This window comes from Epinephelus lanceolatus, chromosome 8 (assembly GCF_041903045.1).
Source record: "Epinephelus lanceolatus isolate andai-2023 chromosome 8, ASM4190304v1, whole genome shotgun sequence".
NCBI classification, from domain to species: domain Eukaryota; kingdom Metazoa; phylum Chordata; class Actinopteri; order Perciformes; family Serranidae; genus Epinephelus; species Epinephelus lanceolatus.
Window position 1 is genome coordinate 30,694,547 of NC_135741.1, and position 27,915 is coordinate 30,722,461.

The 27,915-nt window shown below is 40.5% G+C and overlaps 1 protein-coding gene across 2 annotated transcripts in view; it reads left to right on the forward strand.

Moving 5' to 3' along the window:
- sema3bl (sema domain, immunoglobulin domain (Ig), short basic domain, secreted, (semaphorin) 3bl) overlaps positions 1-27,915 on the forward strand; it is a 74,621-nt gene that overhangs the window by 24,575 nt on the left and 22,131 nt on the right. For both annotated transcript variants that reach the window (XM_033628921.2, XM_033628922.2), the window contains exons 3-4: positions 9,082-9,144; positions 19,304-19,423. In XM_033628921.2, the coding sequence (XP_033484812.1) occupies positions 9,082-9,144; positions 19,304-19,423 (183 nt within the window). The remainder of the gene's footprint in view (positions 1-9,081; positions 9,145-19,303; positions 19,424-27,915) is intronic.

Here is a 27,915-nt window from a genome sequence, read left to right on the forward strand (position 1 = left end):
AACAAAAACCCCTCATTGAGTTTCAGCACTTCAGCTAAGAGCAGCAGTGTGTCTGTGTGTGCTTATGAGTGTGTGTATCTGTGCTCATACTTCGGTCAAAGACAGTGGGATGACAAAAAGTGAATGGGTGAATGGGGAATTTGTGTAAACAGAGAGCCAGATGTCGCCCACCTTATCCACCCTTTTAAATCCTCTGGTAGCCTCCTCTCACTGCTCTCTGTCTTGGCTGATGATCACACATGAGGCTTGCTAGTTTGCTGCAAGCTGTTTGAGCCTTAATGCCTGCGCTTCTATCAGAGCCAGCCATTGTGAAATCTCTCCGTGATGCCAGTTCAGTGAAACAAAGGTTTACAAGATGACACACATCTGCCAAAGACTAAACCATAAACCAATGCTGAGAGAGGGAGAAAAGAAAAAAGAAACAATAAACAAAACACAGAATGAATAAACTGTGTTTGCCCTCACAAAAAAATTATCACTCCAAGAACACATGTTGATGTTAAAGGAGCAGTGTGTAGGATTTAATGGCATAATGGTGAGGATCGCAGATTGCAATTAGCTGAAACTTCTCTTGGTTAGAATCCCTTCAGTGTTCATTATTCAAGAGCTTTTTACTGGGAGCCACATTATCTGCTGAGGTCTCTACCTCCCCAAAACAAGTGGACCAGGTGATTAACCAGATAATTAAACTGGTAAAATAATTATAATAACAATAATAAAGCAGTTTTTCACATTACAAATCAGGGTGTCTCTGATTCTGTTCATTTCATTGCAGATGGGCTGCTAGCCCAGCACCTGCTATTGAGTGCTCAGCTTTTTTCTTTGATAAATTGAGACCAAGACGTTTAGGAGGTTCTTATCATGAGCAAAGATATCCACAGGTTTCTTCCTCTTCAAAATGAATGGGTCCTATGATTTAAACAGGCACACACACTAAATAAAGCAGTTTCTAACTACAACCAGTGTTTGGGTTGTCCATTCTGGGCTATCGCAGAAACATGGTGATGCAATATGGACGTGGACGCGCCCCCTTTGTCGACTTCAACAACTCATTCTAACATAACAAAAACACAATGATTCCTATTTTCAGGTGATTATACACTAAAAAAAACATACTTATTATATTCTATTTCTGCCAATACACCCCCCCAAATCCCACAATCTGGAGATTTAAATCAGTTTTGCTATGACAACAAGCATTGACGTTGAAAACTCAAGGGCCCCACAGTCGAATTAGAGCCAGGAGTCTATTAGCGTAGCTTAGCATGATGACTGGAAGCAGGAAGAAACAGCAAGCCTGACTCTCTCCCAAGTTGAAAAATATACCTACCAACACTATGAAACTCCCCATAAACCCCACAAGCTGTCATTTTTGCATCTCTGTTTATGTACAGATTAAAAAAAAAATGAGATACCCTTTTTTCTGCTCCAGTTCCATCTCTAATACATCATCAGATCAGTGTATCGAGCTCATTTAATTTTTGGAAAGAAAGTGAATAAGTATGTATGTCACTTTAGAAAAAAACTTTTCCTTAAATGTTTGTAGTAAATGTGTGTGTTTTGGTTTAATTGTCACCCTGTCAGTCCCCTTGTTCTTTTGGCATCTGCTGCAGAAACACACATGCTAAGAAGTCTGTCTAACACCGCTATGTTTCCACTTATATCAGAGATAAGAAGTTAATCACTGCCAACCTTTTTTCACACTTCTCTGGCTTTCTATTGTACATCTGATAAAAATTTAGAATGGAAAAACATTTAAAGTTTTCACAACCAGAGTGAAGTTGCACAACACTTAAATCTATTATACTCGCTTGCACTTTTCCAGCTCAAACTCTGCCCACCAGAGTGTACAATATCTATTTGGCACAAAAACCTAGTTTGCCACCCTCTTCACTGTAACTCTGACCAGCAGTGTAGTAAAATTGGAAATGGGAGTAAGGTTTAATTCTAAACACAAGGCTTTGGTTGAGAGCAAGTCAGATGGCCTGAAATCAGTGCAGCCAGTGTGTTTCTGCTGGATCCAATCCTCACTGAATCAAATCTGGGAAGTGGGACAATTTGCTTAATGATAATTACCCAGGAAAAGCTAAAACAAATAGTGATTTAATTCATGTAAATGTTTTATATGATGGAGTAAATATTCTTTCTCCTTCCTTAAAACATGAGCTAGTATAATTGGTATTTGGTACACTATTGTTTATCATCATATAGAAAGATTGGTTTATATATGTATGTATATATATACAGTACAGGCCAAAAGTTTGGACACACCTTCTCATTCAATGCGTTTTCTTTATTTTCATGACTATTTACATTGTAGATTCTCACTGAAGGCATCAAAACTATGAATGAACACCTGTGGAGTTATGTACTTAACAAAAAAAGGTGAAATAACTGAAAACATGTTTTATATTCTAGTTTCTTCAAAATAGCCACCCTTTGCTCTGATTACTGCTTTGCACACTCTTGGCATTCTCTCGATGAGCTTCAAGAGGTAGTCACCTGAAATGGTTTCCACTTCACACGTGTGCCTTATCAGGGTTAATTAGTGGAATTGCTTGCTTTATCAGTGGGGTTGGGACCATCAGTTGTGTTGTGCAGAAATCAGGTTAATACACAGCCGACAGCCCTATTGGACAACTGTTAAAATTCATATTATGGCAAGAACCAATCAGCTAACTAAAGAAAAACGAGTGGCCATCATTACTTTAAGAAATGAAGGTCAGTCAGTCCGGAAAATTGCAAAAACTTTAAATGTGTCCCCAAGTGGAGTCGCAAAAACCATCAAGCGCTACAACGAAACTGGCACACATGAGGACCGACCCAGGAAAGGAAGACCAAGAGTCACCTCTGCTTCTGAGGATAAGTTCATCCGAGTCACCAGCCTCAGAAATGGCAAGTTAACAGCAGCTCAGATCAGAGACCAGATGAATGCCACACAGAGTTCTAGCAGCAGACCCATCTCTAGAACAACTGTTAAGAGGAGACTGCGCGAATCAGGCCTTCATGGTCAAATAGCTGCTAGGAAACCACTGCTAAGGAGAGGCAACAAGCAGAAGAGATTTGTTTGGGCCAAGAAACACAAGGAATGGACATTAGACCAGTGGAAATCTGTGCTTTGGTCTGATGAGTCCAAATTTGAGATCTTTGGTTCCAACCGCCGTGTCTTTGTGAGACGCAGAAAAGGTGAACGGATGGATTCCACATGCCTGGTTCCCACTGTGAAGCATGGAGGAGGAGGTGTGATGGTGTAGGGGTGTTTTGCTGGTGACACTGTTGTGGATTTATTCAAAATTGAAGGCACACTGAACCAGCATGGCTACCACAGCATCCTGCAGCGACATGCCATCCCATCCGGTTTGCGTTTAGGTGGACGATCATTTATTTTTCAACAGGACAATGACCCCAAACACACCTCCAGGCTGTGTAAGGGCTATTTGACCAAGAAGGAGAGTGATGGAGTGCTGCGGCAGATGACCTGGCCTCCACAGTCACCGGACCTGAACCCAATCGAGATGGTTTGGGGTGAACTGGACCGCAGAGTGAAGGCAAAGGGGCCAACAAGTGCTAAACACCTCTGGGAACTCCTTCAAGACTGTTGGAAAACCATTTCAGGTGACTACCTCTTGAAGCTCATGGAGAGAATGCCAAGAGTGTGCAAAGCAGTAATCAGAGCAAAGGGTGGCTATTTTGAAGAAACTAGAATATAAAACATGTTTTCAGTTATTTCACCTTTTTTTGTTAAGTACATAACTCCACAGGTGTTCATTCATAGTTTTGATGCCTTCAGTGAGAATCTACAATGTAAATAGTCATGAAAATAAAGAAAATGCATTGAATGAGAAGGTGTGTCCAAACTTTTGGCCTGTACTGTATGTGTATATATATATATATATATATATATATATATATATATATATATATATATATATATATATATATATATATATATATATATATATATATATATATATATAAAAAAATATTTGGTGTGGAAATGTGGTTGGCACCTGTCAGATATGTTTCAGCATGTTCAGACAGTTGGTTTATTTCGCTCAGTGTTTACTTACATGCAGTGTATCTTGTGTTACTGTGCTTCCTTTGTGATTTCGGAGATGGCTTCTGGCCCAGTTTACATACTTTATCTTAATTCTGGAGTAATTCCTTTGGCCTCAAAAGAATACAATGTAAAAAGTGCCGTGTTGATAAAAGAAAAGTTTGTGTTGAAATTTAAACCTTCTCCCCCGAGACTATTTTTTCTTTCTCTGAGTTGGTTTTAGGATTGAAGAATGCAAAGGTTCTCTTCGTGTTTCGGTCCAATATTCAAATCAGGCAACTCCAGCTTTGTTGCATCCGGATTCGGTCAAAAATAAACTCATCATATCCCATGATTCCATCTGTCTGCTTCTGCCAAATTTCGCTTTGGCTCAGCAACACCCAGCTGACAGAAAAGACAGATGGTTTTGTGCAAAATTACAACTGAGAAAATGGAAAGGCATCTGCTTACATCAGCGTGCAGCAGCATGATGTTACTACAGTAGCTTGGGTCTCAGCAGAGTTAGTGAGTGCACTTACACAATATTGTGACATTTATGGCCACAGGACATATGGAAGACATATCAAAAATATGCTAAATTAATGCATTCATTTGATATGTTTTATTGTCTGCACTTAAAAAGGGGTTATTTAATGCCTTTCCTCAGCTGCAGTAATACGAACTAACGAGTGACAAGCACACTGCTGGGTTTTGATGTGTTGCAGGTTGTTTAGCAGCTGGCACATGAACAAAGACATCATTTGATGATTTGTATCTTTCCATGATTTTGGCTGACTTCTAAAGTATTGTGTCTGGAGCCCCTTACGTTTTTGAAGGTCCTATTTAGTTGCCGGGGCAGTTAAAAGGTATGGACATAAGTATAAAGGACAGCCTGTGTTCGTGACAGTCCTGCTTGGCGTGCTTGTTTCCAGCTCTGGATAGATTTTTCCGCAGTTCAAATAAACAATGTTCCAAGTTCAAAAATCAAAGACGTCACAAATGTGAATTATGTCTGAAGGGTGGATTAAAAATTAAAGAGCACTTTGAGTCACATTGATGAAGAGTCAGGAAATAGTTACACAGAGGAAAGAATGTGGATGCCTGGTGGAGGTCAGCCATATTTCCTAGAGCGTGTGGAGCAAGACTCTTGGACAATGGATGGAATATTGCAGTGTACTCACTCAGACTATTGCCAGCCAGGTGTTAGGCAGGGCCTGATTTCACAGTATATCAGTCAGACGTGCTATCAGGCTGCTCTAGGTCAGACTATGTGTGTGTGTGAGCCAGCCACACATTCATATCAGTCCAGCATCATGCCAAAGAAACTAGTCCAGAGATCGAGAGCATTATATGCCAAGTTTTAGACCGGCCTTAATTTATTTATTCATTTCAGTCATGCATGAAACCAATTATTGTTTCTAATGGATTCCCACATTTGCAAGCCAGACAAAAGTAGGCTGGGTGTGAGACGGCCCTGCAGTGAGATGGTGTGATGGTGGAGCGCTCACAAAACAAAGTTTGCAACACATTTCACACAGTTTCACTCAAAGCTACTTTTAGCCAGACAGCCCTTCTCTATTTTCTTGTCCTCTTAAAATTCTGATGTGAATATACCCTGACATTTTTTGGGGAAATACTCTTAATCGCTCTATTATTGAGTGTCATATCTGTACACAATAGTTAACCTTTTAGCTTTTAGCTTCATAGATATGACGGTGGTATCAATCTTCTCATGTAATTGATATATGCACTCACTGTGTTGTAAAAGTATCTCACAAACATTCCTAATATAAGGCAAAATATGATTTCTTACAGTCATCAATTGCTATGGTAACACTGTCTTTGTCCACACATTAACTTATAATATGGTGATTAAAACAATCTAATCAAACAAAATCCAAGGTGAACTGTGAGGGAACATGTTTAGCTAATTGACTATGCCAAAAGAAACATACTGGAAACATGATTTAAAAACACGTCTATTCTCTGTCTTGTCTCAAGTAACATAAGAGACAAGAGATGATATATACCCTGTTATATTTGTAACAGAGCGTACATACAGTAAGTTTGACCTCACATAACAAGGCTGCACGTCTATAGACTGCAAATATTTCTACTCGCAGATATAATCTACCTCCTTTGAGCCAATAAGCAGTTTATAGCCATGAAAGAAATTCAATATTCTCTCAATCTGATCTATATCCTGGCCGATAATTCATCATACACAATGAAATTTTATTGTAACAATTGGCCTTTTGTATTATATTAGAGGAGTTAAAGTATTTCCAGGCTCTCCAATGTCACATCCTTTATCCATACAGAACCTGTTGGAGAATTAAATCTTTGCGAGCCAGGTTTCAGTCACCCTGATTTACAGTGAGTGCACTGAGCTGCCTGTGATGAATCGAGGTTTATGACAAAGGAGACCAAATGTGTCTCAAACTTTACTGCTGGTATGAAATTCGGGGCAAAGGGGGAGAATCATTCAGTCATCTTTTCAACATTTTGTTTCTATCACTTTATCACTTTGCATTCATGTACACTCTTAAACACCATATAGCTACCACAGTGGCCCCTTGACACACACACACACACGCTCTCTGTCTCCATACACACCGGACATAATCAGACATAGTAATGCAAGTCAGGAGCATTTGTTTTCCTCTCTGGTTTCTTTCCTCCCTGTACGCCAAAACAAAGCCAGTTTTTCAGACAAAGACTTATTGTGTGAGAGAACAACCTCACTGCTAGTTTGCACGAAACTACAGAATCAAACACGTCATTGTCTCAATACCAAGACAGACTTGGGCTTTCCTCTTCAGTGGCAATTCCATTTCATTTTTCATTTGTAGAAAGCAGTGTGAAAACTAGTCCCATTGTTTCAGGTCCAAATTCTATTTCATGCTCATCGACAAGCTCACCTCATCTTGTTGAGTTGGCTGAATGAGATGAAGACTGTGGGACTTTCCTAATCAGGAAATCTTGGATCTATACTGTGAGAACTTGAATTGAAAATTGAAGAGTTTTATTTATTCATACTTTTTTATGCTCCAGATGGTCTTGTTAGGATACGCTGAAGGTTTTTCTGAGCACAGATTTCCCGTGTGTTTATATCCAAAGGTCTAATTTCATTTCTAGGCACAAAACATAAGATTGACACTGAAGGGGACTGAGTCTCTGGAGTCAACACAGTATAGTGAGTTCAAAGTCTTTCATAGTATCAGAAAGACTGTGTTTCAGTGTTTCTATTTTCTGTTATTGAAGCTGAGTACATATTGTCCACAGTAAGCAAGTCCAGTGTTTCCCAAAGAATAACTAAATGTGAAAGTCTTCCTGATCAGTGATTCTGGGAGCAGATAGTTCATCAAATCTTTGTTTTTTCAGTAGAAAAATTTATCTTAAATATATGGTCTGACTGAGACCGTTAAAGGGAAACTGATCATTTTCAACCAGCTCTGTGTCATCACAGAGTTTGCAGATGAACAGTTTTTGGCTTCCTGCTGTGCTTTGAAGTTGAAGTCTAACCTCCATCAGCATGTGAGCAGGACGCTCATGGCATGGGGGAAAGCCAAACACCATTCATCTGCACACACTGCAATGACACGGAGCTGGTTGAAAACACAGGCGACACAGTGCAGTGGATAGCGTTGTCGCCTCACAGCAAGAGGGCACAGCAGGGTGAGGGAGCCCTTCTGTGCGGAGTTTGCATGTGTGGGTGTGAATGCGAGCGTGAATGGTTGCCTTCAGCCCTGTGATAGTCTGGCGACCTGTGCTGGGTGTACCACGCCTCTTGCCCAATGTCAACTGGGATAGGCTCCAGCCCCTCTGCCACCTCCAACAGGATAAGTGGTTACAGAAACTGAATGAATGAATGTTTGAAAACTGGCAAAGTTTTCCCTTAAGCAGTATGGAAGTAGAAGAGAGGGACAATCACATAGCTCAGTAGCAAAATCATATAGCCTGTTCTGAAATGACTAGCAGTATTTGATGAGTTAAAAATGAATAAGTAAATAAATAAATAAATAAAATCCAAATGTTTATATTGATTTTAGCAGTCAGTCTCAAATTAAATTATTATTTTTTCCTTGTTTAAGGGTAAGTTCACCCTCAATATGAAAAGTAGATATAGTGTATCATTTACTTATAGTGGTATAAAACCATACAGATAGTGATTGGTTTAATTTGCAGAGGGTTTGAGATGCACATCTGTCTGAGATCTGGACACAACAGAAGTGACAGGAGATTTGTTTCCGGTGTTCACAGCATTTGGAAAATTACAATTAAAAAATTCAAAGGCAAACATTCATTTCCAATAAATAAATGAATAAATAACTAAATAATGAGCTGCTACTCTGGATTACCCACAAAAGATATTTTATAGGGATTTACTGTCCTCAAAGTAGTTCCAATACAAACAGGTCACTGTAAAATCAATGTGATGTGTCTTCTAGAGTAACCAGGACATTGTCTTTTAAAAACAATGCCATTTTTCACTTTCACCTCCACTGTATTGAAGTAAAGGCAAAAATCAGGGAGACAGATTCTCTCAAAACCTAGACATATACAATCAAAATGATCCACTTGGCTATCACCAGAGGTGTCTTAGAAAGTATGTTTTTGTAATTTGAATGAACTGACTCTTGTAACTAGAATAAGTGGACTGATAAATGTGTCTGTCATGTCTCAATCAAGGCTTCAGCTCTGAAGCCAAAAATTAGTTCCCAAAGTCTTCGGTGCTTCATTTTGAAGCCTTTGTTTCATCATATGTAGAGCATCTGCTCAGCTCATTTATCTTCCAATGGCTATAGAGCTTAATTTGCAGGGAAAATAATTCAAATTTAACAACATGGGCTGATTATTATGTTTTCATTGCATTAACCAAATCACATAAAACATGTGTGGGTTCAACAAAGCAATTACATTTTGCAATATGGCTGAATAAGGTAGTTGTTTGCATTGCTTCAATGTTATGAGGTCATTAATCATCACTTGTTTTTTTTTCTTTCTCTGTTCCTCCATCTTTCTCTTTTTCTCTTTCTTCGTAGATCTACTGGCCCCCGTTACCTGGCAACAGAGAGGACTGCATTCAAACTGGGAAAGAACCACAGGTTAGTGATTGACTTTTAATTCCTGCTTGGATTATCACATTTCCATTAAAAAATGTGTGCCTGAATGCAACCAGAGACACCCTTACACCTTGTCCTGCTTCACCTGCCCATTACTTGTCCTCAAGTTTCCATTCTCCTGAGATCACAGGACACACTACAAAGCTGCTTTTCATTCCCCATAGCCTGGGAGTAAACAGCATATACAGTAGAAGCCAGCTTTCAGAGATTGTCTGTTGCTTTGCTGCTATAACTGTCAAGACCAGTTTCCTGCCTGTGCTTTGTAACCAGCTCTGTTGCCAATGTCCTGTCTGTTTGCTGATGGTTGAATTTGTTTGCCTATGGCCTGACTGCCTGCCTGTTTGGTAGCTTTTATTCTACCAGCTGGGCCTTGATGTCTCCATTTGGATTGTCATCCCTCTTTCATGTAACTTGAACTCCGACAGCACAACGTGGTCCAAAAATGAACCCAACAGATGCTGCTTTTTCGATAAATGAGGTGACTGCATTGCCCTATGCTATTGAGCAGCTCTACGCTTTTTGCCAAAATGCCTCAAGTGGCAAGCAGAGAAGCAGCTCTCAGCACGGCACTTGTGTCCTCCAAACCCTGGCTTGTCAAGTTGGTGTATGGGCTTTCAGAGATTTTGGCTCCTCCGAGCTGAATCCTGTTGCCACATCAGTCTCTGCTCTGCTCTCAGTGGTTCTCCTGTATTTTTCAGTTCCTGGCTAATTTTTAAAAAGACTTTTTAACGAGTTTGAGACCCGGGATACAAAATATTAATGAATTCCCGGCACTTCAAGGCCCCCTTTTTAAGAGTAGTCCCCAAATGGAACATGTTGTGATGGGAAGTGCAGAATGTGCCTCTAGCAGTATGACAAACTGTGTGTAGAGTAAATGGCATAACCTAGTTAGACAGTTTAGTGCCACGGTGCTCCCCCACATCCCTGAAAAGGTACAATAAACTATAGATTACAGATGACTCTTATGAAGTCTAAATGAGGCAATCATTCTAAAAGGGCTTTTATTGGTTCTGTGAAGAGAGAAATTAAGGCGGGACTTCATCACTTAATGAGCTCAAAATGCAGAGGGAGGAAGAAGGATATGGAATTAAGGAAAATAAAAGAAGATAGGGAGGGCAGCGTAACATACTGGAGAAGAGGAGGATATGTTCGTGTAATTAAGACCATGTTTACAACAAGAGGAAAAAGAGAAAAAGAGGAGAGGGGCATTCCCATGCACCAGCCTCAAATAATATAGAGAAACAAAGCATCTTAGTGTAAAGTTTTTCAGCTACACAAAATGTATACTGTAATGAATGGAGCCAGTGTCCAGAAATGTGTCAGCACCTTGAGTTGTTTCCCTCCTCACAGTCTGACTCAGCTTTCTGTTTGTTAACCTGGAGGAGGTTAAAAATGAGTTGTATGTTGTTCTTCACAGCAGATGGAGAGGAAGAGAGTAGGAGACAAAGATAATGATAGTTATAAGTGCAACACGAAAGACCTGACAAAGTAAAGCAGGTAGTGCAACCATCTGCAGGAGAGGTTTTAGTCATGCTAGTGCCATGGTTCTGAGGGATGGTAGCCTGTAGGCTGATCCAACACTTTGGTCCAAACTAAAATATCTCAAAAACTATAGTTGCTGCTGGGTGGATTGCAATGAAAGTGCTACCATGAGGTTGACATTTGTTGTTTTAGGTGGACTGTCTTGACAACTGTTTCCTTTAGAATGATTTGTAACTTTTGTGATCTTGGAACTTTTCATCCAGCATCACCATCAGGTTAAATTCTTAATTTGTCAGGTACTTTGGTTTATAACTAAAACCTGCACAACTAATAATATTCCCATCAGCCTCAGCTATACTGCTAATTAGCATGCTAACAAGCTACACTAAGACTGTTAATGGTAAACATTATACCTACTAAGTACAGCCTCACAAAGCCTAACATAGCTATACACTATTATTATTATTATTATTATTAAGATGAAAACATAACCAAAGAAAAAAAGCCACGGAGAATGGACAGAAAAAAGGAAATAGGAAAAGAAAGAAGGACTCATGGAAAGGCTGTAAGGGTAAGGAAGCACTGACTGAATGAAAGAGGGAGGAAAAAGATTTTGTGGTGAAGCCCCTTTGATGTACCGAGACATCGTTAAATTTGGTCCCAGTCAGAGAAGAAGCTCCCTGTGGCTTTAGTGGTGCTCAGAATACATAAACTGGCACTAATTACTGATTTACACACACACACACAAAATGAAGACACCGTTCTGTGGGTTGTAAAACTATTGTGACTGTTTGTGCCTTCTTGTGCTCATGGCAAGAAGTCTGACAGCCACCGGCATCTGGAACGGGTTAGACAGTGTGTGTGTGTGTGTGTGTGCTTATAGGTATATGTTCCTTGTGTTTGAAGTGGCAGGTGTGTCTTGGGTGTCTTATATCACTTTTATTAAGTGTTTCCTCAGCGCGGGGCTCACACGGCTGTGTGTGTGTGTGTGTATGTGTGTGTGTGTGTGTGTGTGTGTGTGTGCGCTACTGTACTGTCCATAGCGGAGAGAAGGAGCCACAATGCATTATTAGGCAGGTCTTAAAACAGGATGTGTGTAACTCTACCTTATATGTGCCAAAGGAGTCATAAAGTGTGTGTGTGTGTGTGTGTGTGTGTGTGTGTGTGTGTGTGAGAGAGAGAGAGAGAGAGAGAGAGAGAGACAGAGAGAGAGAAATTGTGTAAGTAACAGATAGAGATGTTTCTCTGCTTATGTGAAACTACACAGGCATCTTTCTGCATTCCTTCACGTCTCTATATGTCTCGAGTTTTTTGGTGTCAAATGAGATGGATTACTGCTGTATCCCGTGACATCTACAAAGCAAAAGATACACACATGGACACACACACACACACACACACCAGTTCCATCTCATATGTTTGCTATCTGCATCTGTTAAACATAACCAAGTTTGACAAAAAGTGGTAGAGGTTGAAAGGTGAAAGGTCTTCACATTGTTTTTTTGGACTTTTGCATGTGAGAGTGTGTGCGTGTGCGTGTGTGTGTGTGTGTGTGTGTGTGTGTGTGTGTGTGTGTTAGGTGAAAGATATACATGAGACATAAACAGCAAGAAAAAGAGTTCCAGGAAGTCCTTTATGTACTGTAGCTGTTTGACCATCATCAATATGTGCATACTTTCACATTAAATGTGACTGAAGAATAGGTAACACCGTCCTGTTATCCCTTTAATGAAAGCCTCTGTCTCCACAGCCTCCCACTGACAAGTGTCGACCACCTTAAACATGTTTTTACTGATAGCGTCTCCTCCCAGAGTCACAACCTCAGGACCTTCACCATCATTAATTACAGCTCAGACAAATAAATAACAGGTTGAGGGGAGGCACTCAGTGACTTCAGCCAAGCGTGCGGTGTCTTGCTCTGGCTGTTAACACATTTTTCTGCTTCCTCTATCTGCATCTTACGATTGGATTGATTATCTAATCAGCTGCTTACTTCCTCCATTTCTAATGTGTTCACATTGTGACTCATTATAATGCAGTGCATGCTGAGCACAAAAAGGCAGAGCAGGGATCATAGCAGAGATAGCAAGTTAGGCATATTGAATGAGTGGATAATTCAGTTTTGAGAAAAAGAGTGAGGCATTGTGTATGCAAGTCAGAATTCCCTACAACTCTTTATGGACTAAGGAAATTGGTTTGTGTACTCAGTTCTCTGCTTTATTCTTTCATGACAAGCTTGATAGTGCCAGTAATCTGCCTTCTCTCATGGTTTGGCTTTATCAGTGGAGCTGGGATCAGTTCTGCTTTGTTTGACTCTCTGGCAATTCATGTCTGCGTGCAGGAAAGTTAGAGACTGTCCTATTGAAGAAAATGGTCAGGGGATGTTATACTGCAGCAAAAAGTTTTAAGAAGGATGGGGTTTAGGTCCTTTGTTCTGCCAACTTTAAGTGATGGTTTCTTTTCACCATGAAGGTAATGTTCCCTCATCCTTAACATAAAGCTATACAAAGCTCACCTTTAAAGCTAGGGTAGGCAGTTTTATTTTGGCGTCACTGGGCAAAAATCCCATAATAACCTTTCAGCATATTGTAATTCAAGTGGTCTGAGGGAACACTAGACCCCTGCACCTTCCATTGGCTCTGTTTTCAAGCTTTAGAAGATCTAGCCTGTGACAGGAGACTTTGGTCAATCACAGGTCACTTTAGAGATAGGGCATTTCTATTGGCAGTTTTACAAATGCAAATGCAAATGCACATCCCAAATGGCGAAAGCCTCATTCAATGGCAAAGAGTCCTGCAGAGTTGCAATTTCACTATTGGCAGCGACTGCCTACTGCAAAGTCACAGCTGCAGTTAATTCAAGTACATGTTAATGTCGCTACCTAAAGCCCAGAATTAGTGTGTCCTCTGCCTCACTCCATGCCGCTACAGACCACCTTGCCAAAATGAGAGCAGGCAGCAGCTCCAGAGGCAGATCCCCGCTCGGTGGCTGCAGCATCCCAAATCCAGCAAGAGCAAGTACTGGGAGACTGGACCACTCTGACTCAAGGCCAGATAAGCAAACTTTCTGTTGCTGCCATTACACTAGTTACACAGGTTACCCCAGCACTGGGAGTTTGTGCTGGCTGAAATCGAGCCACTACAGCCACCGAACGAAGGTCTGTCTCCAGGGCTGCCAGCTCCCTTCCTGTCCAAGCAATCCACAGTGATGGGGGATTGGGTGGAGGGGCCATAGGGTGCCTAACTAACTAATTCTTGTCTTGTTTGTGGTCCAATAAACAAAGAGCGTATGGGGCAAGAAGGAGCAGATTGAATGCATTACACACAGCTCTACAATGAAATAAGATTTAAAACATCAATGTATGGGAAACAGCTGGTTACTGTATGAAGCATGTGGATATGCCTGTGTGCATCTGGTGGGAGAAAACTGCCTACTCACCTTTAACAGGAAGATTAGTAAACAATCTTATGACTCTTTTAAGCGACTTTATAATAAAGTACCGAAACACTGCCCGTTTTGTAATGCATTAAACTTGTTGAAAAGTAATACCAGGTGAACAGATTAGAGAGAAAGTGCTTTATGGAAGAGGGGGCAGGAGTGAAGTCATAATGTGACCATATTGTTGACATGCTTACAACTAGAAGTTTGATCAGTACATCTATCCAACACCAGTAAACAACACAGCAGCACTACAATTTAAACTTCCTAAATGAAGTATTTAGTCCTAGTTGGTAGAGAGAAGCACGTCCAGTTTATTGTATGCAGTGTCATTCTCCATATTGACTTGTGCATTTGTAGATTATGTTTGTTTTTAAGTTAAAAAACAAAAATAAATTCATTATTTTCACTGGTATAATACAGTTATACATGTGGGCTCCAGATTTGGGACGACACAGCAGTTCCTTTTTAAATGGCTCTTAAATATTTTTTGTTAAATATTAATGAGAGAAAGATGCTGCACAGGCCAGACACACACACACACACACACACACACACACACACACAGACAAAGTGTGGTCTGTCGCCATGCTTGTTTTGCTGCCAAAATGTTGTTGGTTGCAGCTCTTAACGTCTGCCAGCAAGCCAAGTAGGTGACTGTGGGTTTTTTTTTATCCTAAAATGAATATTTGATTGCTTACATGATGGGAGAAGCTTGGAGATGCTTGGAAAAATCATCTCACACACTTTGGCAAGAGTTTCTTGCCATGACTGAATGTTTTCAGTGCTGTCTGGAAGTCAATTGAGAGTTCTTAGAAAAAGGACTTCTTTGAGGATCAAACAGTCGCTGAGACCAAAGACTTGGAGGAGCCGGCTCATCCATCTGTCGGGCTTTGAACTTGTTTTTATGATATTTGTGTGTGTTTGTGTTTGTGTATGGTGTCCTTTTGACTGCACCTTTGTACATGTGCATATTTATGTGTGTGTGTGTGTGTGTGAGGGGGTGAACTTGTTGGTCCTCATTTCCTGTTAGTATTACAGAATCTCACTTCTCTCCACTGAACATTGGCTGTTTATACTGGAAACTGTTCTCCATGTCCAAACTTGCCTCTCCCTGCCCGGGTCACTCATCATAGAACATGTTTGGCTGCGAGAGCTTTCTTTGCTATAGCTCCACCTTAGTTCTACCACAGTACTCCATGGACTTTGGTAATAAAATGGCTATGACCACGAATTAAGTAAAATTACCCAAGCAGCAGCTCAGTGTTGGCCCAAACGTCCTTCTTTCCTCTTTACTGTTTAAAACATACTCTGTTTGCCCAAAAACAACAACAGTGACAACACCAGTTAGCTGTTAATGTTGACTTGTGGCATGCAGACCAGAATTGGTCTTAAGCAAAATGTAAGAGGAGCAGATAAGACTGGTTGGTGCTGGTTAGTTAATTGTTTCTTACATGGCACATCAGCAGCAATGCCATTTCTCCCTTTAAGTCCTGTTAGGGCTCACTGCCATTCGTCAATGCCCTCTTTTGGCAAACACCTTTAAATCCCTTGAACCAACATGCATTCGACAATGTGCAAAAGAGGTTGAGAGTTCAGATTTGTCAGCCCGCCAAGGACAAACTTGGAAAAGAAATAGTATGAGAAACATTTTCCTGGTCCTTGAACAAATTTCTTGACTGCATCTACATGTAGCATATTTAAGAATGAATGTGTCATTGCCAAATTGTGATGCTGTGTAATACTTACCGTAAACAAATCAGACCATGATTAAAATGATTTGCAGCCTGTGGCAGTGTGTCGCTGCTCATATTTCTCAAAAATAAATGCCGCATTCAAACACTGTTTCTTTATGTCACGAAGAAGACATTTGTCTCCACTCCCGCTCTCTGGAGTCACCTCCTCTGCTTCTTCAGCCCAAGTTTCTCTTTTTCAGTGTACTTGAAAGACAAATGTTGGAAGAGTCTGTAGTCAGATGTCAATTCAACTTTTAATTAATCCATTGGACTAGATATGGTTTCTCAACCATTTGTACAGTGGTTTGATCATTGTTGGACATGTGGGAAGTGATTTTGCTGCTGTTGTTTGAAGCCTTCGTCTGTGGCGACACTAATTCTCCAGATTTCAACTGCTCAGGAAGAAGCCAGGGAACCACCTCCTAACCACAGAATGCAAAAAATATTCACTTGGAGAATCAGATCTAAGGGGAGCCTTCACAATAAAAAAGAAGCCTCCTTAATAATGATAAACAAATGCATCATCGATAAACAAAGTGGGATTAGGGTTTATATTGTGTTTCAATGAAAATAACAAAATAAAATAAAATGATAAATCATCATTGGGCAAGTAAAATTCTTGCATGAAAGACACAAAGAACTGCCCTGATGCCGGTAACCTAGTAGGAGGTTGAGGTTGGATCAAAATGCCTCTTAAACCCTGAGAAAAGGTGTTGTCACACTCTGATTTGCCCAGAGCAGATAGGCACCAAGCCACTCTCAGTTCTTACATAGGAGTCAGTCCCCACATACATGTGCAACAGGTGATCTGACTATAACCCTCCAGTCAGCTCAGGGGAATTGTGACATTCAGCTCAAATTAATTGGGAAATGGCAGCAAGTACCAAAAATGAAGAACTGCTACATATCTGCTATTGAACCTTTGAATCATTGGCTCCAGTGGAAGCATGGTGTCCTGCTGTTGTACGCCCCCATATCACCATGCTCCATGGGAAATGAGTCTTGCTGTGAAGGCTGAGAGAGGCTGCCGGAGGTCTTGGCAATGTTCTTGTTTGTTTATGTTAATGATACATATGTCTCAGAGCAATTGTAGTAATAATTTGATGTTTGAAACTCAATACTTACCTTTTTCTCAACCTCTAAGACACAAAACTATTTTTTCTGTGGTCAGTTTAAAAGTTTGGATAGTGTGAAGCAGGAGCTTGGTATTGCTGGGAACGAGAATTTGTGGTCAGCCAACCCTCCCTTGATAATCAAAGGTTAATAATTGAACATTGTGAGCTTTTGTTTCCAAAAAATAACCTGACCTTGGATATTTGTGAAGTGATTAAATATCACCATTTTGAATTCTGGCTACATGTGAAGACTTCTCCCTGAAATCTCCCAGTGAGACTAAACCAGAGTTAGTACTCAAACCACTTCATTTTCTGTTTAACACCACTCCCTTTATTGCCACTTAATCTCAGTAAGACCACACAGATACTGTATGTAAAAACCCCAAATCCCAGGGCGGGAGAGCGCAGACATATTTCCTCTTTTCAACATTTCATTCCTCTCTTTGCTCTCCTGGCCACACAGATCTCCAAGATGACTCCCTTAGTAGTAGAATGGAAACATAGGAGAGACATTACTCTCTTCATTTTCAGTCCACTTGGTATGCTGTTCTAGAACTCGTATATTTTCTGTAACGATATAGACTTAATGTAAAGACCAGCCTTTTTTTCCCCTCCAGCAGATGATTTAGGTCAACTGGAGATATAATTTACACTGGTTAATCATGAATAAAACCATACAATACTAATTTGGAATAAATAATTAGAGGGAACATGTCAAATTTGCTTTATGATATTCCCTCGTCCTTAACAGAAACATATGTGAAACCCAGATGCTCCTTTTTTGTAAAGATACTTAATACTTAGCAGCAAATTCAGATTTACTGAAAGCATTCTTAATACAAATGTGTTTCTGTTTAGTTTATTACTGCTCTGGTTTTGTTTGGGTAGAGAAATGAGCCAGTGGGAAGGGGCAATATGATGATGTAAACTGCAGTGACATGGTTTACATCAGGTCTGCAGCACCGCAAAGCACTCGAGGAAATGTTTGAGCGTCTGACTGCGAGTTTGAGAGGGACGTGGGCCACACACAACATGACAGATTTACTAGACTCATTCACACACAGCACATGTAAAAACACAGAGACTAGCACACATGCACAAGTTCAAACGTCGAAATCAGGAAAAAAACACAGCAACATGGATGCTTCAAAGGCAAAGATCCATGCACCGTTACACTTGGATTGCATTAAACTCGTCTTATTTAATATGTAAACATAAACAAACACTATGCCTTTACACATTCTGAACAGAGACACACCAGATTCTCACTGTGCAGATATGAGTTTGACCTTGTCAACTTGAGAGAGTGACACCCGGCTGATCCTTTCCTTACACCTATTTTGTCAGTCGCTGCTGTTACAGACAGGAAGAAGGAAGTAGTCATGCCCTTTGCTTCCTCTGGACCTCTGTGTAGTACAGAAACGTCTCGATACTTGTTTCCTCAGTTACCACTTCTTTTGTTCTCACTGTGATGTGTATTTGAGCGTCTGGCCTTTTGACATTAGCCATTTGAATATCTTTGTTTCCATTTCAGGGCCTTTTGTCTCCAGTTTTAGCTCCGCATTCACAGCAGCTGAGTACATGACGAAGTTTATCAAAGTTAGGAAAGTGAAATTCAGAGTTATTGCTGCTGTCTTCATATCCCTTATGACTTGAAACTCACATTTCACATCAAATCATCCCTCACATTTTCATTTTGGCACCCAGGCATTTGTGATGCTTCACAAATCTCTATAAAGTTCCTTTGACCCGAATGTGATGAAACTTGTTCTACAACAACGGCATGTCACCTTGGCTGAAATCCAAAAATCAGAGATGCGAGTCCTGTGCGAGACACTGAGGATATCACATTTCATCTAATAAAGCTCTTTTCTTGGCCTTCATTACAAACATGTGGGATCAATAAGCGTGGTTAAGAAATCATTGTGATTCTCTTCAATACCCTGGAAATCAACTTATCTGCATTTGGATAACAGTTACCATTGCACTGTGTGATTTGATTTATTTAAAGGCCCTTCTCTAGTGTGTGTGTGTGTGTGTGTGTGTGTGTGTGTGTGTGCGTGCGTAACATGCGTGCAAGAGTGAATGTTTACATCCTTTACCTGCGTTACCATGAAAATGTTTTAAGTAAATGTAAAGTTATACACGGTTCTTTCTCTGCAGGGTCAGGACCCAAAATGAGAACTAAAAGCACTTTATTCACAAAACAGTGCCAGGACGCCATAAGTTTACCTTGGCTTTCTTCGAGTGAACTTTGTGTTCAAATGGACATTGCAAAACATTTTATACATACATATTACATTATGCCTTCACCCATATTTCGTTGAGATACAGAGTCTTAATCTGTGTTTATGTATCTGTGTTTTACAGACGGAGTGTGCAAACTTTGTTCGCCTCCTGCAGCCTTACAACCGCACCCACCTGCTGGCCTGTGGCACTGGTGCCTTCCAGCCCATGTGTGCCTTCATCTACGTGGGACACAGAGGCGAGGTAAGCTGGGGTGAAGATAGGCACTGTGTGTGTGTATTGGGCATGTGTGTGTGGGGGGCCTGCTGCTGGAGAGAACTGGGTTGCTTACAAAGTACCGTGGGAGGGGAAATGTCACAGCACATCAGTCATACACAAACACACACATAACAGTGAGTTGGTGTTTTTGAGGAAAGCTCTGATATACAGCTATCACAGCTGTGTAGGACCTAAATTTTACTGTGTGCATGCTGAAGTAGCGCTGCAGTCTGTCTCCATTACCTAAAGGAAATGTTTGGAAAATGTAAATTATGTTCACTTTTTATGCACTGAGTAGCCATTAGAAAGACTTTCAATTGGACTATGCAATTTACTTTGCTGTCAACTGACTGTACGGTAGTTTTTACTGCTGAGTCACTCCATAGCATGAACTATTTCCAGTTTTATTGCTCTATATTGTCAGCCACAAACTGCCTTTGGCAACTGTGTATGTAAATCTCAACTGACAGTGTGATGATGTTTCCGTCTATGTGATGAAAGTATCGTAAAACTAAATGCTGTGTTCCTTTTAACTAGCCAAGTGTGGCTACACATTTTGAAAAATAAATGCTGGTGCCACTCAGAGACCAGGTTTGGTTGCCATTGAAGCAGTTTCTTTGAATGTATGAAACCTCTCAAAGCCTGTTGTGTTGTTGGCTACCCACTTAGGCTAACATCAGTTAGCTGCATAGATCACCCATACAAATATAGATATTTTAACTTTTGTCAATATGGACATGCTACACATTGTTAGCTTAGTTAGATTCTCCACAATTCAATTATTCAGTTCATACTGAGACCTTGAGCACCAAAGAATAATTTCTTTAGATTTACCAGCACAGTAAACAAGAGAGACTAAAAAAAAGTGGCGACTCCCTTCCACTGAAGCAGTCATAAAGTCCGAACATGTCCATTCTTTGGTTATTTACATTCCTTTAGTCCATAAGGGTTCACTGAATAAAACAGTCATAACAGTTTTTCATTAAAATTAATCCAAGTTGTGAATATTGTTTTTTAGAGTGTAAAGAGAGGTGTCGTGTTGGTATGGCGGGTGCTTTAATTCTTGCATGCTGTTAAACAGGCATCTTGAGCATCAGAGCATGTCTCTTTATACAAGTAATACTCATACTTGTTTAAATGAACTGTGCGCCTTTTGGTTTTGGATATGTAAATTGTACAGTTAACTTGTGTTTGCGGGAAACGGCTGCCTACATGGATTTATGGTTTAATGGGTACTGGTGAAAGCTAGGAGAATGGACTCCACAGAAAAATGTGCAGACCGCAAAATCCAAACAAAGGGCTAAAAACTAAGTTTGGGTTCAGCATTGCAAGAAATCATTTTACTTTACACAGAGACAAGTTTTATGTGAAAGAGAGACAAGAGCTTTCTGCAAAACCTGCACTTCAGAACTGGACCACCACCACAGACACTTGTGGTTACGTTTTTATGATTACATTTAGTTTTATGTCTAAATCAAATATATTGCTCAATGATGTTTGAAGTGTTGCTGTAACACCAGTCAAGTTGGTAAAGTATATGAATGCTGACTAAAGTAGAACTTATCCAAAGTTGATACAATCTCTGGTTGTCTAACGAGTTCACAGTTTGAATAAGCCATACAGAAATGTCTGCATTATTACTGCAGTATGGAGACAGAATGCCACTGTATCATAATACATAGGAAGAACTGTACACATGAGATGATAAGGAATCTCTAGGTGGCCTCTAAGCAAACCTGCAGAGGAAACCAGAGTAATGGAACAAATATGTTTGGTGCCTAAACACAGCTCAGACTGGCCCTGCCCTTAGCTCGGATCCCCGGGGCTCAAGGTTAAGCCACAGCAGGCAGCTCTGCCATGAGTCTTTCTGTAGGGCTACTCAGCCGCAGCATCAGGACTTCTATACATCTTTTCAACTGCACAGGCTGGCTCTCTACACAGCCACTTTGCTCAGTGGGACCCTCTGCAGAGTCTCACACTTTGAGCCATTTGAAAGACAAGAATCAATGAATGGAGCCATTGCAGCAGACTCGTAACTTGCTGTTTCACGGCGATCTTCCAGATCGCAGCCCAGTGTGCAGCCCTGCATGGCCCAGCAGGAGGGGGTCAAACTGGGCATAAGGAGGGAGGAAAGCTGGATGTTGGCAAAGAGCTGAGAAAGGGAAATGAGACATTGGGGGTAGAAGAGTGCCAACGTTTTAAGTGTGTGTGTGTGTATGTGTGGTGGACATAAAGTACAGAAGGTGCATTGCAGCATTTTTTTTCCTTGTGGATTTAGTTGCTCCCGCAGTGTGTGTGCTCTCCTTGCTGCCATTTTCTGCCTTCCTCTCAATCTGTCATCCTCAGTGTAATTCTTGGACTACGAGATTTATTGCACATCATGGAAAGGGAAAAGAAACAGCGCACGTCTTCCTTGGTTCATGCTAAATAACTTTAAGCCCAGTGACAATATACAGCAGTTTGCATGGTCAAGAACAAAGAAAACAAAAACTAGAGATAGAAAAATAAGTCAGTGGAATCCTTGTAGGGTGGTACTGGGCTGAAGGACCGAGCAGCCATGCTATGAACAGTGGAACACCTGTATGTATCCACAGACCTGCTGGGAACACAGGAGATGCTGTCCAGGCACTTTGTAGCAAAGCACTCAAGCTCATCACTTGCTGGCACCCAATCAAACCACATGAACCAAATGTGTATGTGTACTGTGTAGCAGTGATTCAACAAGCCAAGCAAAAACAAGCCAGAGTTTTTGCAGTTCAGGTATAATGTAGAGATGGTTTAACGCTTTTACCTGAGGTTAGCAGAGCATTTCAGTTACAATTGTCTGTAGGTACAGAGGGAAAAGTTGAGAGTGTTCGTCATGAGCACGTTAAACCTTCTGCAATGTGGTCTCACTCCCAACTCATCAAATATGGACACTTGGTCAGTGGTCTGTCAGCATCAGACACCGATGCACAGAGGCACCCTTAAGCAGCAGTATGAGACGACCTGGGGACTACGCTCCAGGCAGTATAAAGACCAAGACAGTTCACATTGGGCTGAACGTTCAGCTGGTGGGAGTCAGGTGTGTCCAAACGTTCGTCAAGTTGTTTTAATAGTGATGTAGTGTGCTAATATGTTTAGCATGCTATGCTAGTGATGTCACCTGACCTTATATCATGTTAGTCATAAGCGTACTTCTTTTAAGCCAAACCACAATGTTTTTTCTAAACCTAACCATGATTTTTTTGTAGCTCGAAGACTTTTTTACCTACATTCTAAGTAAATTATGAAAAGACTTTATGCATTTGATGAAGGAAACTGTACATTTCTTGTCAACTCTGAAGTTTATTTTGAAAAAAGACGATGCCATCGTCTCTGAATGTCCAAAACTAATACCGGAGGGGTACCTGCACATGATATTTTGACGTTACAGGCCACTGCAAAGTGTTGGTATTTGAAAAGTTGAGAGTGAGAACGTACCTTCTGTTGTTGACTAGTTTCTAAAGGTGATATGATAGTGTGTTTATATCTGTGCATACCCAGGTGTGCATGAAACTCCCAGGTTGTATCAGCTGTATGTGTGTTTAAACTCCACTGCCCTGACTGATGTCAAGACACCAGTTGTCCTCCTGCTTGTGTGTGTGTATTTCTGTGCATGTGTCCCTTCATCACTCCGACCACAACTGCAACCTTACAACTATAGTCAGAGTGTATGTGTGAATGGACAACACCACAGGGAGCCTGTCCATTTATTTAACCAATCGTTAACTGGTGGAGAACACACACCTATCTGTTTGTCTGACCTCTCGAGGGGACCAAGGCTGCGAGCCCCCTGACTGGACTCTGGGTGGGATGATCTCTGACCTTGTAGGTGTTTCATCTCAGTTAGGGGCAGACAGACACATGCTCTTTCGCTCTCATGCCACCTCACTCTGTCTCAGTCTTGAGTTGCCGCCTGTTACACAAATTTTACACCAAACTTACGAATGTAGCAAGAAATACGATGGGAATTAGGCTAATTTTACATCAGCTGTATTGGCTCTTTTACTGTCAAACAATGAATGAATCTCTCTGTATTTAAGCAGTTTATGTTCTGAAATAAATTTCATGCTTTCATCCAAAGAAAAACACAAAGAAATTCATCTTGCAATATTCTAGTACTGCAACCAATTGAAGTACAATCATGATAGAGATTGTACTCTGGGAGGTTGTCAAGTACATTTCAAAATCACCAAGAATATTTTGAAATCGTTCTGTAACATTGATTTTTTTCTGGCCAATTGAGAAAAACTTTCTTTACTGTTTTTCTTTGAGTGTGAAAACAATGTTTAAATGAATTCCCACCACATGGTGTTCATCTTAATTACGAACACATATGAAACTTTAATCCGTGTCTCGAGTCTACGTGTTTCTGCCTCAGTCTTTTCTCAAACACACATAAACTGGAATCCCCATGGTGAGTGACACAGCTGCCTGAGCGCTGTCATGGATGAGAAAATAAACCGCCGTATAACAGTGACGACATACAGAGGACCAGACCCCACACGCGCACATAAACATGAATACACACACACACCCAGTCAAACAAAACAAATGACACAAACTTGAGCATATAAATATGCAGAGATACAGACAGAAACACACACAAACATGATGAAAGACATGCACAGTCAAGCATAAATCCAAATACATGGAAGCAAATGTAGAAAGACACAGAAATTAAAACACACACATACAGAGGGAAGCAGATATTTATGCACACCTAACAGCAACTGACAGATTGATAAAAAAGAAATTGAAAGTTGAACACACACATTAAAGCACACAAATACCCGTCTGGCCTCCTCAGCGGAGCCGTATTGTAAACTAAAATGCTCCATTTCGGGTAAAAGCCCACTTTTACTTCCCAGATCTGCTTTTTGGCACTCGGTGTGTAACTTGCTGAGTAACTCACTTCCTCTCACCATAATGGCAGACTTCCATGACAACCTCCGTAAGTGCTACACACGGGGCACTTTTAAGTCCTGTGGGAGAAAAAGCTCTTCAGCAGGGCCAATAGCACAGCATTAAGGTGGATAAAAAAGTGGACCAAAAAGATTTAAAGCATGATAATAAAAAGTATTGCTTAGAAATCACACATTTATTTTCCCCATGTATGTTGCCTTTGGATCAAAGCCCTACAAACTGGAGATCATGTTGCTGTCAGTTTTGCTCCATATCTAGTCTTTTACACAATTTCATATATTTTTCACTGTGTTATAACCATAACTCTTAATTAGCTCTAGTCCTGTCTCACTCTTTCTCTCCCTCTGACTCTGCTTCATCTTTGTCTTTCACTTTCTTTCAATGGCGAAGAATGAAAAGTAAAAGAAGATTAAATGAGAGAGCAAGCTTCCCATGCTTTCACTACAGCGAGCGCTGAGTGGTGAGAGAGGGAGCCCAGCCATTATTTGACTGGACACTGAGGAAAAGGCCAAGTACAACACCATTTCAAATAAGGTCTGTTGGCTGGCCAAGTTGCTTTTAAGATGCTTGAAGTGAGTCCAAGCTGTGGACTTATAGACATTTAACTTTTTTTTTAAAAACCACACTAGTAGGCCAGTTGTGTAGTGGCTTCTATCCAGTGTTAAACTGTGAATTTTAAAGCATGGACAGATAAAACATGGCAGCTTGAGGATCAAAGATAAAACTCGGGACTCTTGACAGATATTTCAAATCATCAAACTCTGGTTCAGAGTTTCATACGCTCATGTAGCATCAGCCAGGCAGGAGGGAAGGGAGATGGAGAAGAAGATGAGAGGCTGGAAGGAGCTGGGAGTACAAAAGGTGGATGTCTGCTTTGTTCAACTCTGTGGGACAGAGGAAGAGAGATGGGACAGGGAGAAGAGAAGCTGTTTTGTGACTGGGTAGTGCATGCACAGGATCCTTTGTTTTCTTCCAGAAAGGTCCAGATGTCCTCACAAAAACAGAAAGGCAAGGAGGATTAATTAAGGTGCCAATTCTGCCACCTTGGTCGAAAGAAAATGAGAGGTTACATGCAACTTCATTTCAGCTTGATAATGTAACTGAATAGATGCATCATTTTTATATGCTACCTAGAGGAAAAGAAGTACCATCTGTCTTTTGAGCGTGATGCGATGGTGACGGAGCAAAACCCACAACAAGAGGCAGCTTCCAGGAACAGTCTCTAATGACATCTGGCCAGACTTTTTATACCAAAATCTAAAAAAGACAACAATTAGATGACTAAGTGCTTGCTGAGCATTCCAAAAACACTGAAATCTCAGCTTTTAAAAACTCCCCTTCTCACATCCGCAAGTACTGCACATAGGTGAAAATGTAGTTAGCTAGCTAACATTAGCTATTTTAAATTTTCAGTTGTTCTCTTAATCTTTGATGTTATTAGACAGAGAGGTGTGGAGAGGAAGAGATGGAGCGTGAGTGTTAGATTGTACATATCTTAGTATAGACAAGTGGTTTTCAAACTTTTTATGCCCAAGGCACACAAACAGGCAAGCCAAAATCTCAAGGCACACCTGTGTTTATATCTGTGCGCAATAGCTGTGCAAAAGACATGTAGTTTTCATGATGCTGTCTACTGACAGTCAGTAGCGGATCCTGATATGGGCCGAATGGGCGTTTGCCCAGGGCGGCACTTTGTCACGACACGTGGGGGGATGGCAGGAGGACAAGGTATAGACCTGTTCTATAGGAAAAGTAACCTTAAATGACTTCTGTTGTGATCTGGTGCTATATAGTGCTATATAGAAAATTAAATTTAAATAAAACTAACTTGACCTTCAAGGGGGGAATGCCGCCATAGGGGGGTGTCACCCAGGGCGCCATTAAGGCTAGAACTGCCACTGCTGACAGTTTTTTTTCTCTTGTCTGTGAGCGGGAGGTCGTCTTTGCTGGTGCTTTGTTGTAATTTGCTCTGTACAATAAAGTGATCTATTGTCCCACTCACAGCTTTCTCCTTTCAAATGTTATCATCCCTCAAACAGGCTGCCAATAGGACCTTTTGATGTGTCACACACTTATAACGGTGAACAGTGACAAATAGGTCCCCCATGAAGGTTTTTTTAAATTAAATTAAATTAAATTACATCACATTTTTTAGCTAGAGTTTGCCTCTTTATTAGGAATGGGTGCACACAACATACTGATAAAGTCAATAAAAGTTAATTCATAACTTTTTGTAAAGGCCCAGTTGAGTATTGGAATAATAATGTGTGGTAATCACAAAATCCCATGGCACACCTGGTTTGGCATCACGGCACACAATTTGAGAACCACCAGTACTGACCATCCTTATTGGTTTGACTGCTTTACTTTATTTGAAAAAAGTTTTATCAACATGCTGTTTTTTCTTTGCTCTGTGCTGGCCTGAAAACTAAAAAACACTGAAATAGAAATTAACTTGTACTTTGAGTTATTTACAAACAGAAAACTTTTTTTTTATTTTAACTTGAGTTATTTTTAATGGCAGTAATTGTGATTGGGTATAGATTTTCAGTACTTCACCTGCCACAGTGCTAAATGCTTATTTGTCTAGTAGCTGTATTGCATCTGGTCCATAAAGGCTACTCTCTGTGGGGAAATTGCCTTCTATGCTTTTCTACAGTAGATTTCTCCCTGTATGGATTAACACTGTTGTAAAAAAGTGTTTCTGAAATGAATTCCAACGGAGCTGAATCTTAGGAAATGAAACCAAAACCATCCATTATCATTTAACTGCTGTTTTTTAATGTCATTGGGTCAATTGTTCCCTTAAAAGGAGACTATGTAACTGCTGAGCAACAGCCATTGTGACCAAAATTGAGAATAACTGGATATAGCTAACTGCCAAAACATATAGGGAAGAGTCATAAAGAGTTTGTTAACATTAGTTACATAATGTAACTCACCATAAGCTAGTGGTCATACTAGACCTAGTAAGGCTGTAGTAGGAAAACTCCTGGGTGTATTAAGCTCAGCAAGGGTTCGTTTCATGGCTTATTCATTCCAACTTTTTCATTTGTAATAAGAAAAGTGTTCAATATATCTCACTTTAAGGCAGCTGATTTGGGGACAAGATTAAAGCCAGTGTTGAAAAATGGTAAGTTTATATAATGGATAGGGTAGAGGCTGATGATTTTTTTTTAGTAAATGACGTTTTTCACAAGTTAAATTATACAAATGTGCATGTATGTGTGTCAGTAGTCACTTGTCTAAATGGTTTTGTAGTGGGGGTCCTGATGTATTTTGCTTGGCACAGCTGAGTACAAAGTGGCCTGCATGTCTTTCTCTCTCTGTGTATCACAGATCATGTGTGTATTTATCTTGGCCAAAGTTTGGCCAAAGTGACTCTGACACTCTAATCAGCTGCATAGTCAGTCGCACCATTCCTCCGGATCATAATGAGATAACACAGACACAAACACACGCACACACACACACACACACACACACACACACACACACACAAAGAACCCTGAAAACCGCACACTTTCTTG